This window comes from Engraulis encrasicolus, chromosome 12, assembly GCF_034702125.1.
Source record: "Engraulis encrasicolus isolate BLACKSEA-1 chromosome 12, IST_EnEncr_1.0, whole genome shotgun sequence".
Classification (NCBI taxonomy): domain Eukaryota; kingdom Metazoa; phylum Chordata; class Actinopteri; order Clupeiformes; family Engraulidae; genus Engraulis; species Engraulis encrasicolus.
The window spans coordinates 41,529,804-41,550,858 of NC_085868.1; the positions used below are offsets into that span (position 1 = coordinate 41,529,804).

Consider the following 21,055-nt stretch of genomic DNA (forward strand, 5'->3'; position numbering starts at 1 on the left):
GTAGGAGATGATTATTGTGGCGGGACATAAATCCGTGTCAGTTTATTTTCTGTTAACCTACTGCATTAAGAAAGAGAGCGAGAGTCGTACAGAAAGATTTCAGCACCTGTTGCTGTCTTCTAAACGCCCAGCCCCCCAAAGATCCAGTCAGAGAGTGAATTAGACTGTTAAACCACGGGGCATCCCCTAACGATAACATAATATAATGAAGAAATTAATTACTTAATTGTCTTGGCTTCAAAAGATTGCCCCCTAAAAAGGTATATTCATATTCATAAAAAGAAGAAGAATTTACAAGACTCATGGTATTCCACTATGATAAAAGGTGGGGGAAAAATCAGTTAAGATAAGGATTGGATAATGTTTTACTTGATTTTCTGGGTAGCCTACAATCATTCAGTGGTGCATGTGTCGTGTGTAGCTGTAGCCTATAGTGTCTGTTTATGGATGGCAAGATCCTTGCCTTTCAATGGGGTGTGCATTCAGATCAAACTATTACCTGTTATTGGCTAGGCCTGTGAAAAGTGATAGTGGGGCACCAGAACCAGCTCTCTGTTGATTAAGACTTTTTTTTCTCTCTCTTTGCTTCTTAATATCGCACAGTAATATACAAAATAACACACAAAACCACTTCCATGCATCTCTGCATGCAGCCTGCATGCACATCACAGCCAACAACGTTACGTTACTGTCATGCAATGGCTACAGCAAGTCACCACCATTCCTTCAGATTTGCATGTCGCCTACTGTAATGCACACTGCCATGATTGCACCGTCACCTACCTGCAGTGTAATAGGTCCCAGTGTCACTGTCAGGGCCATAGAGAAAGACAACTAGAATGAAAGGTCTCATCTCTCTCTCTCTCTCTCTCTCTCTCTCTCTCTCTCTCTCTCTCTCTCTCTCTTTCTCTGCTCTGTTTGTGTGAAAGAGAGAGAGAGAGAGAGAGAGAGAGAGAGAGAGAGAGAGAGAAAGAGAGAGATTGCTGCGTGTGACGGGAAGTCTTTCAATGTGCTCTCACCAGCCAGCAGCCATAGGGTACAGCACGCTGTGTGTGTGTGTGTGTGTGTGTGTGTGTGTTCAGTGTGTGTGCGTGTGTGTTTATGTGTGTGTAGCAGCAGGGCTTACTGAGCATTCCAGGTCAGTATCAGATTCCCCCGTACTCAATCTCTACACTCAGCTTAACCCCTATACTGTCACACACGCACACACACACACACACACACACTGAGACCACTCGACTTACACATCTTCTCTGTGATCTGTTCTTTATTGACCCCCTCATGCCCCCAATGTTTGCTTTCCCCCACCCCCGCCCAATCAGTGCCACTGGTTAGAACAGACTACAGTCATATCAATCATAAATCATACCGGTACACAAAATCAATGAAGCAAGTGACAAACTAATATACAACGAAAGTTCGGCCAAGCAGGTATTGACAAGCATATTTAGGTTGTCAGGAAAAGAAACAAAATAATAAATGAGTACAGAACATGGCAAGGAGATATGTTCAGTAGCCTGCCTAAATAATATTCATAGATTTATATTCATAGACATTTTAAAGTTATATTTTGTCTGAACAAGAAAGGAGACAATCCGCACACTTCCAAGTCTTTTTTTGTGCAAAGCTTTGCTGGAGTTGCAAGCTTACTTGCATGCTTTCGGTGCTAGACCTTCATCAGGCAGGTGCAACTCCAGTAAAGCTTTGCACAAAAAAAGACTTGAAGCGTGTGGATTGTCTCCTTTCTTGTTCAGCTAATTCTACTGAATCCTGCACCTTCAAAACAGATTAGCGGTGACCATTCACTACTTCACTTTAAGTTATATTTTGTCAAATTTGTTTGTATTGATTAGCTTATAAAGCGCCAGATATCGCCCTGAAGGGGTTTGAGGCTTGCTCAAACTCAACAACAGGCATTCCACATTCATTGTTAGTGCATCTCTCGGGAACAAAAAAACTTGTACTGTACTGTATTGTACTGACGTTAAGATGGTCCAGAGTGCCCCTGTTTTGTCCTCAGTCATTATAATAAAATTAAAGCCACAAGTGGTCAAACACACACACAGGTGTTCTCCTTAATGTGTTGTGCGTGTGTGTACACGTGTGTGTGTGTGTGTGTGTGTGTGTGTGTGTGTGTGTGTGTGTGTGTGTGTGTGTGTGTGCACGCTCAGTTAATGTCCTGAGAATGGCAGAGGGAGGCGCACAAACTGTACAGTACCACACACACACTGTGATTAAAACACTGCTGATGTAAGAGCATACTGCGCTACCTTGAGTTTAATTGTAGACATTAAAGTGCCATAATTTTCCCCTCAACGAAGAGTGGCTGAAATTGCAGGTTATTTTTGCTCACTTTAAAGCATAACAAAAGAGCGCTATAACAATCACACAGTGTGGCTCCGTCCTCACACATGACGCTAACAAATTACCTCTGCTCTTACTGTATCTGCTGCCTGTGGGATTGAAAAGTTTATTCCGCTTACAGTAAGATTGCCGTTAGTACTGCAAGTGCAGTCTTACTGGCTGGTAGTGTGATGGCTTTGCTTTGCTTTGAAACAACGCCAATGAGATTTAAGCACATACAGTAAAGCACTGTCAGTTCCTTTTTCTTTCTTTCTTTCTTTCTTTCTGTCTTTCCGTCTTTCTTTCTTTCTTTCTTTCTTTCTTTCTTTCTTTCTTTCTTTCTTTCTGATAACGGTTCTTTTTTTCAAATATAGCGTCACTGTTTTCTCTCACATGGTGGAAAGAAAAAACATCCTAAATAAAGCAGTTAGATCATGTGAGCAGTACCACTCTCTTGTATGTTACGATTGTGCTGTATCATATTTGGTGTCTTACTGTATTTCAGTTCCAATCCTTTTGTATCCGTTAATATTGACTGTTGGTTAATACCTTTCCTCTTTGATTCTACAGCAATCATCCTGAACCCCCTCAGGAGGGTAGGGGGCGCCACAGTCCTTCAGGCTTCACGCTCCGTCTCTCTTCCAGTGCTAAGGATGTCACAATACAATGCTGGCCCATGTAGGTAATAGCCCTGTCCATCTGCGCACGTGCACGCACACACACACACAGACACACACGCACACACACACACACACACACACACACACACACACACACACACACACACACACACACACACACACACACACACACACACACACACACACACACACATACACACACAAACACAGTGCTGGGGATTTGTCCGACCCCAGACCCAAGCAGGTAGAAACCCTGTCCATCTGCGCGTACACACACACACACACACACACACACACACACACACACACACACACAGACAAACACACGCGCGCGCACAGTGCCGAGGATGCGCCAGACCCCAGACCCATGCAGGGAGCGGCCCTGCTCGTCTGCGTGCCTGCGCACGCACACACACACACACACATACTGTACGCACACACACGCAGTGCAGAGGATGCGCCTCATGCAGGGAGCAGCCCCATCCGCACTAATTGCTACTAAAGTGTATCGATTAAGAGTTTGTGAGTGCAAATGTTCGCGTTAAGCAGAGACGCTCCTCGGGTATATACAGTTACATTAGTCTTCCGGCAATTGTGGTAATGGGTCACCTGCTGCATAGCTGTTGTTATAAAACATGATTATGTGGCAGAGCCGTAGCGCTTTCGCAACACGGAGGCCTTTTGACAGAGCACCCTGCAGGCAATAAGAGCAGCATTAAAAGCAGTAGCGTGGAGGGACAAATCATACAAAATGGCAATCTTACTTCGACACATGGGGAGACAATCTCCTGTAAACCTGCTTCAAGATGTGTCCGACAGTAAATGACTAATGTGTCCTGAGCTTACCTGGACTTCTCATACTCTAGTATACCAGTAATTTCTTTACCACTGCTACTTTAAGTTTGTTCCAGGGCCCTTATTTATAGTGCTTACTTTTTTGATATTTGTTTGTGGGCTTTTTAAGCCTTTATTGAGATAGGACAGTCAAATATGGTAACAGGAAATGAGTGGGGGAGAGAGACGGGGAAAGGATGGGGAAATGTAGGTTAGAATCGACGCCTGAGCCACAAAACCCCCAAGCACTACTTACTTACTGACCAAGGCCATGATTACTGTTTGTTTATTTATATTTATTTATTTTTTTAGGGCTTTTTGCCTTTATTTTTGACAGGATAGTCAGAGACAGGAAACGAGTGGGGAGAGAGAGACAGGGAAGGAATCGGCAAATGACTGGGGCTGGAATCGAACCAGGGTCGCCGGCGCAGTAACCCAGTGCCCTACCATTAGGCCGCGGCAGGGCCTTGTTTATTCATATTTATTAATACGCATGTGAGTTACTCTGTTTGTAGTACTGATGATGACCACCGTATGTGATTTCACACAAGAGTTCGTGCATGGTGATTCTGTGTAGATCAAATGCATTGCTGCTTACTGTGCACTTGTTGTCCGATTGAGCAACAAATGTGGAATTTTTCGAGGGTGTGTCTTTAACCATGACCAAAAACCACTAGTGTCTTTCTCTCTCTTTTTCTCTCTCTCTCTTTTTCTCTCTCTCTCTTTCTCTCTCTCTCTCTCTCTCTCTCTCTCTCTCTCTCTCTCGTCTCTCAGTGTGTGTGTGTGTGTGTGTGTGTGTGTGTGAAGAGAGAGAGAGAGAAAGAGAGGGAGAGAGAGAGCAGAAAGTCCCATGTATTTGTAATAGGACAGAATAGCAATCCATAATTTGGGTCGCCAGAGAGGCGGTGTCTGGGGCGTCAGCTGAAGTGACCCGAGAGCGACGAGTGGCATGCAGAGGTCAGATCGATAATGACAGGGGACCGCACCGCACCACACCACACCACTCTACACCTCACCACAGCGTACCACACTAGAGATGCACGATACCACCTTTTTGAAAACCGACACGAGTACGAGTTCATTCATTTCTGTACTTGCCGATAAAGGGTACCGATACTTTAACCCCCAACATACAACTCCCACTTCACAGCATACCACACCATTCCACACCACACCACACCGTACCACACCGCACTAGGGATGCACGATACCAGGCGCGGAGTGGCCATCGGGAGATCGGGGACTTGTCCCGGTGGGCCGCGGCCGTGAAATGTAATGATGCAGCTGCTATGTAATTCCATCCAGCCCTGACATCTCCTGATTGTTTCAACAAGCGTTGGTTTCCTACATTCCATAGTGCAATATCTTTTACTATTTGACTAGCCGGAATTTATACGGTGTACCAGACGGCAATACCTCACTGACGGTGTCAAATAGTACATTGGCCACACCCCTTCTCTACTGATAATTTTTAAACACCGTAGATCGCGGAATTTTACTAGATCTTAGTGACACAGTTTCGTTTTCAGTATTTGAATAACCTGTAATATTTAGATTGGTTACCAAAGGATGGAAATATTAATAAGTTATGATTTATTTTCCGATTTCCACATGACTGTTAGGCCTACAGTTCACAGTCTGCCAGCCCAGATTCACTTGCTCTGTGGTTATTGACTTGGGTTACGAACAGACTCCACCAAGTGGTAAGGAAGAGAACTGCAGCTAACAGACACAGTTTTGTTTTGATGGCATTGATTTGTTAGAACTACTGGTCCGGTTGGTATATCTCCTTATACTCGAAAATAATATTATTATCATACATATATTTATATGTGGCACATTTAGGATGTAGCCTATGTAATGTCTGAAGAAATAGAACAAAATAATTGCCACACAAGATTCTGATGTGACCAGTGCTGGGTGTGTAGACTAAACTGTGGATTAAAGTGGAGTGATTGCAAGAAACAAAGACATTTGCTGCAACGAAGACAGCGTTTAAAGGTAGGCCTACACCGTTTAATACATTTTGTTGACTTATGGTTGTGCTTTGAAGTAGCTAGGTTTGGCTTATTTGCTGTATGGTGGGTTTAATGCACAATGTAGACAGACTTTTTGTAAGCTATAGCCTACTCTTCTAAAAAACCCCACACTCAAAACCTTGTGCCCGTGCTCATCCTGTCTTCCTTAAACGATAATTCAATAGGCCTACAAACTGTCAAAATGACAGTGGAGTGCACATTTGCATGGAACAGTAGCATGATGTATCCTAACCTGCAACTAGTTATATTGCTTTGGACTGTGATGATGGCTGCAGTGGTGTAGTCTACTTTTTGAAGTGGGTATACTGTATATTTGAGCATTTTTTGATGTGGGTATACTGTATATATTTGTGCTATTCTAAATAATGGATCAATCAATTTTGATTGGGTATACTGTAATCCCTAAAATTTTGAAATGGCTGCCTGCAGGCTTACCTGCGTTTTACGTAGGGCCTAGACTACACCACTGGCTGTGCATTTCATCAAGGTGTAGGCTACAATCCTCCACTTCAGGTTGATATTTTGACAACACTAATGTCCACATGTAGTAGCCTACGACTGCAGATTTCGTGGTTTTTGTGTTTTTGGTTAGGAAACCATGTTGTTCGCTTTGTTTTTTTTTTTTGTTTTTTTGTTTTTAAAGGGCCGCCAAGGGGAAAATTCTCCCGGTAGGAAAAGTCCCCCCACTCCGCCCCTGCACGATACCACCTTTTCTGAAAATCGATACGAGTACGAGTAGATTAATTTCTGTACGATACGGTACGATGTACGATTTCTGCCGATACAGAGTACTGATACATGCCGATACATCTAACCCTATCAATAGCTAAAGAATGCTAAACTGTGCCCAAACCAGTGAGGAAATGTTTTTACACTTTTACTTTTACCAGACAAAACTACACCACCAACAATGGCCAAAACCCGTGAGGTCCAGGATTTGTGCCCCACATGGAGCGAGGTCCCATGTGGGTTTGCTCCAATAACAGTGGCTTCACAAAGGTAGATTAGTGCAGTACACACACACACACACACACACACACACACACACACACACACACACACACACACACACACACACACACACACACACACATACACGCGCGCAACCTACATTGCCGAGGAGGAACAGACACTCACACAACCTACACCCGACGCTAAGCCCTCCAGTCACGCACCCCCCCAAACCACCCCCCAAAGCCCCCATGGGTCTCACTCTGCTCCTGTTTCCACCCTCCATGACCAAATTGCTACCATCTCTGCCCTCCACACACACACACACACACACACACACACACACACACACACACACACACACACACACACACACACACACACACACACACGCAGAGTACAGTGGGGATCAGCATTTCTCGTGGTTTTCCAAACATGGGTTTTGTTCCCCTCTATAATTACTATACAAAGCTCCAAATTTCCCTCTTTTCAACTCCGGCCGGCCTGCCTGTTTGTGCTCCCAGCATTCCTCTGGTAGAATGCAAGCAACTCCTGACATACACACAAGCACACACACACACACACACACACACACACACACACATGCATGCACGCATGTTCACATGCACACACACACACACACACGCACACACATACACAAACACACACACACACACATACATGCACGCATGTTCACATGCACACACGCACACACATACACACACACACACACACAAATACATTTGTTGAGCACAATACCAGAAATTAGGGGTTTCAATACACACTCGTGCACACACATGCATACTCCACACACACACACACACACACACACACACACACACACACACACGCACGCACACGCACACACACAGCACAATACCAGGAATGAGGGGTTTGTACAGACGTTCTAGAGGACTGTCTGGGTGCTGCTAACCACTGACCTGTGGCTCTGGGGTGGGATCACACTTTATAGTGCTGGGATGTCAAACTCAGGCCCAAGGAGTCATTTCATTCGGCCTGTGAGATCATTTCAAATGTGTATCACAGTTGGCCCACATACGCTGTTATACTGTGGTCAAATACAGAGATAGGGCACAATATTGTTTAAAAGTTGAATTCCACTTTAAGTTAATGTATAGCGAAGCAAGACTTGAATATGAAATTTGGTGTGTCACAAGAATATGCCCAGTCCAATAAAACAGCTCACACTCGTATACAACACAGTATGCGCAAGCATGTTTTAACTACCATACTTGATGGGAAAGAGTATTGAGTGCATGCGTGTGTTTAAGTTTAGTCTTTTTTTTAAATAAAGATGGAGTTCGGCCTGTGACTTCGTACCAGATTTTGATTTGGCCCTCGTCAATTTGAGTTTGACACCCCTGGTTAGTGTGAGCACATCTGAGGGACCGTTTATACCAGGACGATTGCGAGGGAAACCCACAAATTATTTTATCAGAACAAGCGCCTTTCATTTACATGGCAAAAAACCCCGGAAGACCAGAGTGTGGAGTTTTGAAGACGACAGTGGTTGCGTCTCCGTCTAAACGACAAAAAAGCCAAAACATGTTCACGCCTCATACACCTTCATGACATGTCACTCTTTTCCAGACTTTTGCGTCTTCAGACTCCGACGGCGAGGTTCCCGTGTAAACGAAAGACACTTCAGATAAAATATTTTGTCGCTTCTACTAGCAAAAGGCAAAATTGAAGATGAGATGTCGTGTGTGTGTGTGTGTGTGTGTGTGTGTGTGTGTGTGTGTGTGTGTGTGTGTGTGTGTGTGTGTGTGTGTGTGTGTGTGTGTGTGTGTGTGTGTGTGTGTGTGTGTGTACTGCACTAATCTACCATTGTGAAGTAGCTGCTATTGGAGCAAACCCACATGGGACCTCGCTCCATGTGGGGCACAAATCCTGGACCTCACGGGTTTTGGCCATTGTTGGTGGGGTAGTTTTGTCTGGTAAAAGTAAAAGTGTAAAAACATTTCCTCACTGGTTTGGGCACAGTTTAGCATTCTTTAGCTATTGATAGGGTTAGATGTATCGGCATGTATCAGTACTCTGTATCGGCAGAAATCGTACATCGTACCGTATCGTACAGAAATTAATCTACTCGTACTCGTATCGATTTTCAGAAAAGGTGGTATCGTGCAGGGGCGGAGTGGGGGGACTTTTCCTACCGGGAGAATTTTCCCCTTGGCGGCCCTGATGTGTCTTGATGTTTATCCAGAAATCAAGGTTCATAAGCGGCAGAGATCAGAAGATCAGCATTGCACCTTTAGTAGCTCGCACACAATCCCATTAAGAAATTCATACTACTATTAAGACTAGAGATGCACCGGATCCAAGATCCGTTTCCGGATCCGGCAGGATAATAGGGTTTTTCACAGGATCCGGTTCCAGGATCCAGCATCCAGTAGCCGAGGCTTTTCAGTCAAAATAGTTTGAGCCAACGTGATGAAAAAGGGCCTACGTGTGTGAGTAGGCTATGTGTTTCAACCCTTTCGTAGGATGCGGTATCCGGTTCCGGATCCGGCAGGATCTTAAGCAGTGGATCCGGTATCCGGCAGGATCCTAAAAATCAGGATCCGGTGCATCTCTAATTAAGACTGCTATTCCTCTTCCTCTGGTCCTTCTGTTGGTAAGTAACTAATTTCTGTTCCTTCTCACCAGTCTCAGCTTACTGAGGTTAACGACTACATATGCTGCATTCCTGCTGTCTCTATTTGTGCTTGCCCTGGCCCAGGGCTTGACTGGGGGACAAATAGGGCCCTTTTGGCTGAAAGGGGCCCCTCATAATTAACGGAATGAACCCTCCCATACACCTGCAAGGTGCCTAAACTCACATTGCTCCACGGACAGAGCCCTGATACCCTAATACCCTGTAAAAATAATACATGTAAGTCGCGTTGGATAAAAGTGTCAGCCTAATGTAATGTAATGTAAATGTAATAATTACGATGTGAACCAGGCAAAACTCATGGTGTAATGACAACGCTTTTAGAGTAATCCAGCAGAGGGCAGCAGGGGGTCAATTACTGTAGGTAGGACAGCAGCAACGATTAGGAACAAGAGTTAGTTATGTCATTAAACTGCTACAGTAAAGAGCAAGATGGAGAAGGAGAGAGGGAAAGAGGGATTGTGGGATGAGGGAAGGCGGGGGAGATAGACAACGAGAAAGAGAGAGGCAGAGAGAGAGAGAGAGAGAGAGGGAGAAGGAGAAAATAATGCATGTATTTGCATGGAACTCTGTGACCTCATAATGATCAGTTGTGTGGGGTGGAGTCCCCCTTTCATGGAGCTCAAGGACACACACACACACACACACACACACACACACACACACACACACACACACACACACACACACACACACACACACACACACACACACACACACACACACACACAGATACACTCACACACTCCTTCCACCCTTCCGTCCTCATGCCAGCAGCGCTGATGTGGCTGACAAGAGGGACAAGAGAGAGAGAGAGAGAGAGAGAGAGAGAGAGAGAGAGAGAGAGAGAGAGAGAGAGAGAGAGAGAGAGATACGGTAGACAGGGAGTAGAGAGAAGGAGGTGGGAAAGAGAAAGAGAGAGGGAGTGAAAGCCAAAATGACAAAAACAGCCACCAGAATGCCACTGTAATTACTGGACGTCTACATTCCTGAGAGAGAGATAGAGAGAGAGAGAGAGAGAGAGAGAGGGGGGAAGAGAATCCTGCAATGATGAGCTGGCTTTGGGAGAGGAGAAGAGAGGGATTAAAGAGAAAAGAGAGGGATGGATGAGTGTCTGGGGTCAGACGTGCCAAAGCACTCACTACAGTTTGCATTACTCTTCCTGCCTCAATGATCACCATTTAACACCCCAACATGCATTTACCGTACTTAAAAGTATGGTCAAACTTAACTCCAGTCCTAAGCTCTGAGGAAGACACTTGTCGCAACGCGTCAGCCCATGTCATATAAGGCTTTTTTTTTTAAACTTTATCAAGCAGTGTGCCTTTGGAATCCTTGGCAAGACTTTAACAACAACTACAACTCACCATACAACTGACTGACCATACTTTGAAGTAACTTATTTCCTTGAGCCAAAGTGATGACCAGCACTCCTTAGTGAACAGTTGGTATTTTAACATCTATGCATTTACTGTAACTCTAGTGTTTGGAGGTAGGGTGCGCACATCCACAGGTAGTTGTCCAGGTGCCAGACAAAAGGTAGTAGGTAGTGTGATGAAGCGGTCTGCACACTGTGTATTAACTCCAAAAATACTTTATTTCATTTAAACTTATCTTCCTCAGGCAATGAGATCCCTCTGTTGGATCGAAACGTTGCCATATGTTTAAATGAAATAAAGTATTTTTGGAGTTAATACACAGTGTGCAGACCGCTTCATCACACTATTTACTGTAACTCTAACCATAATACCGGTACTTTTCTTGTTTAACACTGTTTATACGCGGCTCTTCTCACGTTCATTTCACACCAACTATACATGCCTTGTCTTTTCACTCCGTAGCTTATAATTTGTTTGATTCCTGTGGAATTTATGAGCAAGGCTACAACACTCGAGCGAAAAGCAGTCCAGCTGTACATATTTTTCAGTGAATGAGTGGAATGATATATTGAGCCCCATATTGTATTGTCCTATATTGTGTTGTCGGCGCATAATACTGTAGACTGACCATCTCAGATCTTATGTTGTGTATTTTTGAGCTAATGTCTAGTATTTATGAGCTTACATGTACGTACGCTATGTCACATGTATCCATGATTCTGTGAATTATTTGTAAATTATTTAGCTTTAAAGGGACACTGTGCAGGAAATGGTCAAAAAAGGTACTGCAACTATGCTGCTCATTGAAACTGGGCTGCCTATTGCCAAATTTGATCTTTACATGAACGTTTACTAAGTAATTAACAAATATTTTCTAGTATGGTCCAAGTAGTCATTTTTGCAGCTAAAAATGGTTATTTTTGGAAATTCAAAATGGCGGACCATGGAGAAGATCCCCCTTTTCATGCATGAAAAGTGCAAATTTTCCAGTCATAATGAATACTTAGAATTTGACGGTGGTGGTAAGTATTCATGAAAAAGGCAACATTAGTGAATGGGCAGCATGAATTCTGGAAATAAACTACTGAAAATCTCACACAGTGTCCCTTTAAGCCTGGACTGGAATTCTGGTACAGGGCATTCACTGAAGGGCTGAGCAGGGTTGCAAGATGTGTCTGACAATTTCCAGCCCAAAAATGCTCAAAAACCAAAGATTCTTAGAGCAGTGGTTTTCAAGGTGGGGACCGGGGACCGCTGGGGGACCGCTGGGGGACCGCGGCAGGCTGGCAGGAAAAATATAGCAAAATAAAATGAATAACTAACCAAAATAAACCAAAATTAAGATTAACTATCCCAGCGGAATCAAATTCTTTTTTTACAATGTTTATGCATTAGGCTTTCTGTAGCTTAGTATTTCAATGGGTTTAGGAATGCACCAACGTCATCGAGTTGTGAAACCTGATGCACAGAAAAAAAATAGTGTGGCACCCCATGTTGGGGGGGGGGGGGGGGGGGGGGGGGGGGGGCTTGGCTGAAATCCTCTGGCATATGGGGGGGCCTTGTTATGGTAAAGTTTGGGAACCACTGTCTTAGAGTATTATCCAGTCTCTCTGACTGTCCTGTATATCTAAGTGTATGTCTCTTTGAAGTGAGTGACAGCAGTGTGAGATTGGCATGTATACTAATATAATGAGAAATGCTACTGTAAGAGCGTCTTCAAAACACCAGTCCATGTTGTCACCTCAAACTTTTCTTCAAAACACACACACACACACACACACACACACACACACACACACACACACACACACACACACACACACACACACACACACACACACACACACACACACACACGCACACACATACACAAGCACTCACACCCAGCATCACACAATATATCACGTACGTGCGTACGTACGTGTGTGCGTGTGATGGTGTGAACTCGGCTGTAGGAACAGGGGCAATTGTGTGTGTGTGTGTGTGTGTGTGTGTGTGTGTGCGTGTTCGTGTGTGTGTGAGTGCGTTCATGTGATGGTGTGACCTCGGCTGTCGGAACAGGGGCAGTAAAATGGCCAATTCACTTTTATAATCTCGCTTTGGCTTTTATGACTGCACTCATGCAGCGCAGCCAGAGGAGTGAGGACTGCACTACTGTACGACAACAATGTTTGTGTGTGTGTGTGTGTGTTTGTGTGTGTGTGTGTGTGTGTGTGTGTGTGTGTGTGTGTGCGCGTGTGTGTGTGTGCCTGTGTGTGCTGGAAAACACAACAGTAATTTGTGTATTTCTATGTATTAGCATGTGTGTGTGTGTGTGTGTGTGTGTATGTGTGTGTGTGCTTGAAAACACAACACCCATTTGTGTATTTGTGTGTATTAGCATGTGTGTGCGTGTGTGTGTGTATTAGCATGTGTGTGCGTGTGTGTGCGTGTGTGTACTTTGTCACTTTGCCCAAAATTAGGAGCAGTGTGCATGAGTGCCTGTGTGATCTCCATCGTTGTGTTCAAATGCATCATGAATTTGGGTCCCTATCCCAAAGGACCCCCTGTACAAGACTGACATTGTGTGTGTGCGTATGTGTGTGTGTGTGTGTGTGTCTGTGTGTGTGTGTGTGTGTGTGTGTGTGAGTGTGAGTGTGTGTGTGCGTGTGTGTGTGTGTGTGTGTGTGTGTGTGTGTGTGTGTGTGTGTGTGTGAATGAGGAGTGAGCATTTGCGTTTTTGTTTGTTTGGATGAACATGGGTGGTTAGTGAGGACAGAATGTGTTTACACTGTATGTACGTTTACAGCCTATATGTCTATACATGTTTGGGCATGTGTTGATTCCACACAAGTGTGTCTGTGTGTGTGAGTACTGTATGTGTGTGCAATGTGCAGGGATGTGTATGTTTTTGTGTGTGTGTGCGTGTGTGTGTGTGTGTATGAATACTATTCTTGTCGGTACAATGCAGGGAAGGGTGAAAAGAGTGGCAGGCAAAGTGTCAGTGTAGTTTCCTGTAATTCTATAAGGGGTGTGGTATACTGTATATATGTTTTGAACTGGGCACATTGGCTTGTGTGTGTGTGTGTGTGTGTGTGTGTGTGTGTGTGTGTGTGTGTGTGTGTGTGTGTGTGTGTGTGTGTGTGTGTGTGTGTGAGAGTGTGTGTGAGTGTGTGTGTGTGTTTGTGTTTGTGTGTGTGTGTGTGTGTGTGTGTGTGTGTGTGTGTGTGTGTGTGTGTGTGTGTGTGTGTGTGTGTGAGTATGTGTGTGCATGTGTGTGTGTGTCTGTTTGTGTGCGCATGCATGTGTATGTTTGTGTGTGTGTGTGCGTGTGTGTATGAATATTATTTGTATCGCTACTATGCAGGGAAGGGTCAAAAGAGTGTCATGCTGCCTGTGCTTCTGTAATGTGTTGCATGTATTTAGGGATGGCACAAACCGCACCGAAAACCGATTCACACACAATTCACACACATACCGAACCGAACCGTGCAATCCATCGCAAACCGCAATTCATGTACTGCCCAGAAAAATATGTAAAACAGAGATTCTAGGAGTATCTTATCCAGTCTCTCTGATTATAAAACATTAGCGTATAAGACCAAATCAGAGGATGACACAATGAAAATCACACCATTTTCACATTATAAGCCTATACAGACCATATAGGATATTTAGTGATAAGTCAGATTCTAGTAGCCAGTGCACCACTTATCATGAACTAAAAAAAAAGAACCGTAGAGAACCGAAAACCGTGACCTTGACACCGCGATATGAACCGAACCGTGAATTTTGTGAACCGTACCACCCCTAATGTGTATGTGTATGTATATGTTTTGAACTGGCATTGAATGTTTGTGTGTGTGTGTGTGTGTGTGTGTGTGTGTGTGTGTGTGTGTGTGTGTGTGTGTGTGTGTGTGTGTGTGTGTGTGTGTGTGCATTGAATCTGAAAGCATGGTTGTGTTTGTGTGTGTGTGTGTGTGTGTGTGTGTGTGTTTGTGTGTGTGCGTGCGTGTGTGTGTGTGTGCATTGAATCTGAAAGCGTGTGTGTGTGTGTGTGTGTGTGCGTGTGTGTGTGTGTGCGTGCGTGCGTGCGTGCGTGCGTGCGTGTGTGTGTGTGTAGCAGATGTCAATGTTGGCTGGCCATCTCTGGAGAAGCTGGGGAGCATATTGGTTTATAATTAATGAAATTAGCCCATTACCTACTCTGGAGAACCGTGTTCTGATGCACACACAAACACACACACACACACACACACACACACACACACACACACACACACACACACACACACACACACACACACACACACACACACGCGCACACGCGCACACGCACACGCACACACACAATTTGAGTGGACAAGCGTCACAGCAGGAATGAAGAATGTCTGTGTGTGTGTGTGTGTGTGTGTGTGTGTGTGTGTGTGTGTGTGTGTGTGTGTGTGTGTGTGTGTGTGTGTGACAAAGCTCTGTGGACCGGCTCCAAGTCCATCTCATGTGGGTGGAGATAATGCGAAAATAAAGCAGTATGTTGGGGATGGGAAAATGAAGCAGTATATTGGGAATGGGAATGGAGATGTGAGGAGAGGAGAGGAGGTGGAGGGGAAGCGCTTCTGTGTTAACGCGGACTCACGGACGACTGGAGAACACAAACCCAGTCGTCCGTGAGTCCGTGTTAACATCAGTCACAGAGTTTTTGTTTGCGCCAAAACCTTAAAATTTTCGCCAAATCTTGTGTGTCCTAGTATGTAACGCTGCAGAGGCATCAGAATCAACTCTAACCGCAGAAATACACCAGCGGCGATGCGATTCAAGCGACAGAGTGTAGCAGCAAGCGATACAAGCGTTTGAGGAGACAAGAGTATGTCCGTACAGGCAGAAGGCAAAGCATTCAAGCATTCCCATTGGCTGTGGTCACTGACCTCTATACAGTCATTGGCTGTCGCGGCTTGTCGCCGAACCGCGTCATAGAAAGTTGAAAAGATTTCAACTTCAAACTGTCGCGCTCGTCGCGCAAATCGCTCTAGTCTCCAGAATCGCTTTTGTCTCTCGACTCAATACAAAGTCAATTACTTCCGTCGCTCGACTCGCTCAGATCGCCGCTGGTGTATTTCTGCGGTAAGCTATAAAACTCGTGCACACTGACCATATCTTTTCTTCACTTGCAGCGTCAGTTTACCTGATGAAGGTCTACTAAGACAGAAATGTTGGGAGTGAATAAAAAGACAACAAGTCCGACAGGCGGACAAAGATGCGTCTGTCTATGCACTCTGCCGCCTTGTGGACACAGGAGGAAATTACAATTTAAGGAATGCGTTTCAGACGGACGGACCGACTGACAGACAGACAGACCGACGGACAGACATACCCTCTTATAGAGATGCTAGGATGCATCTAAAAAGCAAAATGGTCAGCAAGATAACGAATAAAACTCTGATCATCACTGACGTTGAGCCTCAAGTCAAAAGGACGGAGACCCGAATGATGGACGAAAAGAAGTGACTTGCACCCTTTGGCTTTGATTTCAACTGGTTTTCTATTTTTACCTCCGCCAAGGAGGTCATGTTTTCGGTCGCGTTGGTTTGTTTGTTTGTTTGTCTGTCAGCAGGATAACTCAAAAAGTTATGAACGGATTCTGAGTTCATTGAGTTCATTTGATTTGAGTTCAATTTAGTTCTGAGTTGTTGGAAATAATACTACTCTACTTTACTACTGTGGTATGCTAAATGACAAAAGGAACAAGAACATTATATTGCGGTGTTGATCCGGATCACGGTAGCAAATTTTGACATTTCAGTTTCTAACTCCACAAAAACAAGGCAGAAATACAGGTACTTGAAATGACAAAAAATCGGTGTCACCTTATGGCCTTGGTGGAGGTTGCACTCTCTGAGTACTAGTTTTTGTGATGATGAGCCCTAACTTTTGCCTCATACCTCGTCTCCAAGGGCGTTGTTTGGGCAAGTTTGAGCCTCGTAAATGGGTGGAAAGTAGAGATTTATTACGATGGCTAGACAGGTGCCGGTCCATCACAGCAGGAGCTAAATTTCACCTAGCTCTGGATTTTTTGACTAGTGCTCAGACTTCGAAATGCAGGGGACCTTTGGAGGCGAGGTATGAGGCAAAAGTTAGGGCTCATCATCACATTTCACACCGGATTACCCCTTTAAGGGACAATGAAGATTAAGTGCAACGTACTGTATCATTACATTTCCACATTTGCTCTGCCAGTTTAAATGGATTGTCAAAAAGTCCCCCACACACTGTTTACAGCCAGGGAGAATAATATTTGAATATTATTAAAATATTCGAGTAGTGGCCATTGATTTTCAAATAGTGTGTTTGCCAAAGATTCCTTCACCTTAATGGAGACATCAGAAGTTTCTGCCTTTACACATGAGTTGCCCTTCTTGGCAAGAAGTTTTTGCTCTGTTCCATTTTAATTGTAGAATGATTCTAGAAAGTTACACTAATAAATAAAAAATAAGTGCCCCTTAATGAATAAATGTACCTTGTTAAAGTGAAAAACTTTTTAACGTCAGGCAGAAGCACTTTTTTCCCCTGTTTCTTCTGTAGGCTAGCGTGTGTGTGTGTGTGTGTGTGTGTGTGTGTGGGGTGTGTGTGTGTGTGTGTGTGTGTGTGTGTGGGTGTGGGTGTGCAGTGTTTCCCACAGAAATTTTGGAAACTATGGGGGCAGCCGGGGTTTATTTTGTCCGGGGGGGGGGGGGGGACAAAATAAATATATTTTGAGAAATAAGGCTACATAAGATTTTACCCATGACTTGTATAATAGTAGTACATTGTCATTGTCTGTACAGTGAATAATTTCTGTTTACAACACAGTTTCATTCGTCCCTCATGCAGGGGTCTGGGAAACAATAATAAAATAAAATAGGAGCAGAGATAAGAATTTAAGAGCACTGTGAAATTGTTAACGCATAGACAAAAAGGGTCTTAGAGGGTAGGCTATGCCTTTTCCCCCACACATATCTGTAGGCGTACATATTCTACATGAGGGGTGCTGGTCACAGGGCCAGTTTTTTCCAAATTCCTCCCATTAAAAGGGCTGAACAACATATTACACATTTATGTCTGTATTCACATTCATTACACATTAATTTCTATATGCAGCCCGATGTCTCCTCTGCTGTGTCAATGAAGGTCTGTCACCAAACTCATTACAACTGTAAAACAAAGCCTAGGGAGTGTTAGTAAACTCATCCTGTCCCTTCTCTGAAGGTTTTTTTATATTGCTCCCAAACCCAAGTTAACTACAACAACTTGACTAGGCTTTTGATCCCTGTCTTTCAAGCACTTGTGGTTCTCTCTATAGCAGGGGTGCCCTACCTTTTTTTAACCAAGATCTACTTTTGAAGTTGATGGTCTGCCGTGATCTACCAAGTCAAATTTAAGGATGTCAGTATGAAAATTTAAGACCACCATTTATTAATCACCATTATTATGAACAAAATGCTTTTAGTAGGCTACTATGGTCGTATCTTTTCAGTGTGTTTTTAAAGTGTGTTGAATAGCCTATCTTTACAAAGCAATGCAGCACTGATAGTATGCAGAGATAAATTCAGTCATACACAAGTCATAAACAACTGAAACAATTTCAAAATGATAAACATTTGGTATAGCCTATAAAAGGCACATAGGCCCTATTTCTAAAATATGATGAAGCATTATCATGCCTTCAGTGGTATAGGCTACAAATTAAAAAGGGCTCAGAAATTCACCATTTGTTATGGGTAAATAGTAGGCTACTATGAGAGAGAGAGAGAGAGAGAGAGAGAGAGAGAGAGAGAGAGAGAGAGAGAGAGAGAGAGAGAGAGAGAGAGAGAGAGAGAGAGCAATGAGATAACTCATTGGATTGGTTAACATCCCTGTTAAGAGTGACTTCTTCTATGAAGGTTTTTTTTTTCAGCTCTCTGGGACAGTAGCACAGCAAAGGCTTTCTATTGTGAGTTTGGCCAATCGTTTTGTCCACAACTGAAGCAAGAAACAGCACAAATTGAAGTGAATTCCATACATGTCAACAACATAAGCTGCGTCCCATTACTACCACTTCCACTCGTTTTGACCCCTAACACTCGCTTTTGCGCGTTCCCGTGAAAGTGTAGGGTGTCCCGTTTCTTAGGGAGGCGAGTGAAAGTGCAAAAAATACACTTAAAATTCCACTTCGACCGAGTGGGGGTAGGACCCACCCTAAAGACCGAGTGAAAGAATGCATTACCCAGAATGCTGTGCGAACCCCTCCGGCAAAAGCAAAAACAAAAAAAACATGGCGTCCTAGCAGAGGAACAGCGAATTCACTACTTGGAAATAGATGGCCACTATTTGAATATTATTCGAAAATAAAACATAGAACATACAAAAATATACTATAAAGACAAAATAAACCCCCTTACAGGAAAAAACATCACTTTTAATTCGCTGGTTGGCCTACATTAGTGTTCGCTAGTTAGCTTAGCACAATTAGCGGGGGCTAACGGTTGCTATGGACAGTTAAGGGTAGCTTATTTTGGATAAGTTTGCTTCTGCCAAATAATTAGAAGCATTTAACATGAAATAACTCACAAAGTTGCGGATTAAAGTCCACATTGTGAGCAATATCTCCTCACTTCGGAGCAGTATGTACAAAAGAGTTCGCTAATTAGCTGGCTTTAGCTATTGGCACTGATGGCAGTGGTATTGGCTAATAGCTTACCTTGCATTTGAGAAATCAGATGCAGATATGAAATGACTCACAAATAAATGCGGATTATATTCCATGTTTACAAAAACACCAACAAATGCAAATTTACAGTATGCTTGAGAACGATTTATTGATAAATGCAGTGTCTTGTCCCATAGGGGCACAACACGAAACACGAGTGGCTTCTTCCCTGACTGTAAACAGTGGGTGTGGACTGGATCCGGAACTCCCTGACACTATCCTTTCCTGTTGAAAATTACAAACGGTCCATTCGTATTTGCTGCGTAAATATAATAATTTAATGAAACAGTAGACCTATTGGAGGAAGATATTTTATTAGATTATGTGTACTTGAGTAGCTCTACGTAATCACCTGAAGTCTGTCCCAATCTTTAGGGGAACATTCGACTTCTCTTTATTCTCGAGGGAATGACTTGCTTTTTAATTTCACTCCAAACGAGGGGAAGTTCAAGTGGAAGTGGAAGTGGTAGTAATGGGACGCAGCCTAACATTTCCCTTACACGCGGCACGCGATGTAAACGCAGTTAGCGATGATGCATGCGACTAGCGATTTGGACGAAGATCCTCGTATATCGGCGTGTCATAACGCATCGTTGCGCACATGTTCTGTTACTCACCCGATGTTACACGTGTGCACACATGAATCAACTGTAATACCCTTACGGTCACTTCCTAGCTTTCCCCTCATTCTGTGTTACCGTGGGACCAGAGCTCTACAGCTCTGCGTGGGACTACTTATCTAACCAATACAGAGTCTATAGGATGTATATTTACTCCAGGAGGAAAATGCGAAGGAAATTCAAAATCGTAATTCAAATCGTTTTTAACAAAAACGGATATAGTTTAAAAAAAAAAAAAAAAGAAAAAAAAAAAAAAAAAAAATTTTTTTTTTTTTTTTTTTTACATTTTCGTAAACTATGGCGGCCAAATTTAAACTATGGCGGGCCGCCATAGTTTCCTCAATGTATGGGAAACACTGGTGTGGGTGTGGGTGTGTGTGCCTGCGTGCTTGCGTATTGCGGGTGCCAGGCATCTTGTGATCAGTGCAGTGGCTTGAAGGAAGAGCAGCTTGAGGCTCTGGTGTGTGTGTGTGTGTGTGTGTGTGTGTGTGTGTGTGTGTGTGTGCAGCCAGACGTGTCAGCACACTTAGGAAGGCGCGAGCGTGAAATCCACTGCACCTGCTGCTGGTTTGGACTGCAGAGTCTCCAGCTGCTTACACACACACACACACACACACACACACACACACACACACACACACACACACACACACACACACACACACACACACACACCAGAGTCTCCAGCTGCTTACACACACACACACACACACACACACACACACACACACACACACACACACACACACACACACACACACGAGTCTCTAGCTGCTTACACACACACACACACACACACACACACACACACACACACACACACACACACACACACACACACACACCAGAGTCTCAAGCTGCTGCTGCACA

General features: G+C 43.9%; 1 protein-coding gene across 1 annotated transcript in view; it reads right to left on the reverse strand.

Moving 5' to 3' along the window:
* Window positions 1-4,735: 4,735 nt before the first annotated feature.
* Window positions 4,736-21,055, reverse strand: part of LOC134459549 (DNA-binding protein SATB2-like) — a 69,222-nt gene continuing 52,902 nt past the window's right edge. Inside the window, exon 15 of the mRNA XM_063211908.1 lies at window positions 4,736-4,823. Coding sequence (XP_063067978.1) covers window positions 4,736-4,823 — 88 coding nt within the window. The remainder of the gene's footprint in view (window positions 4,824-21,055) is intronic.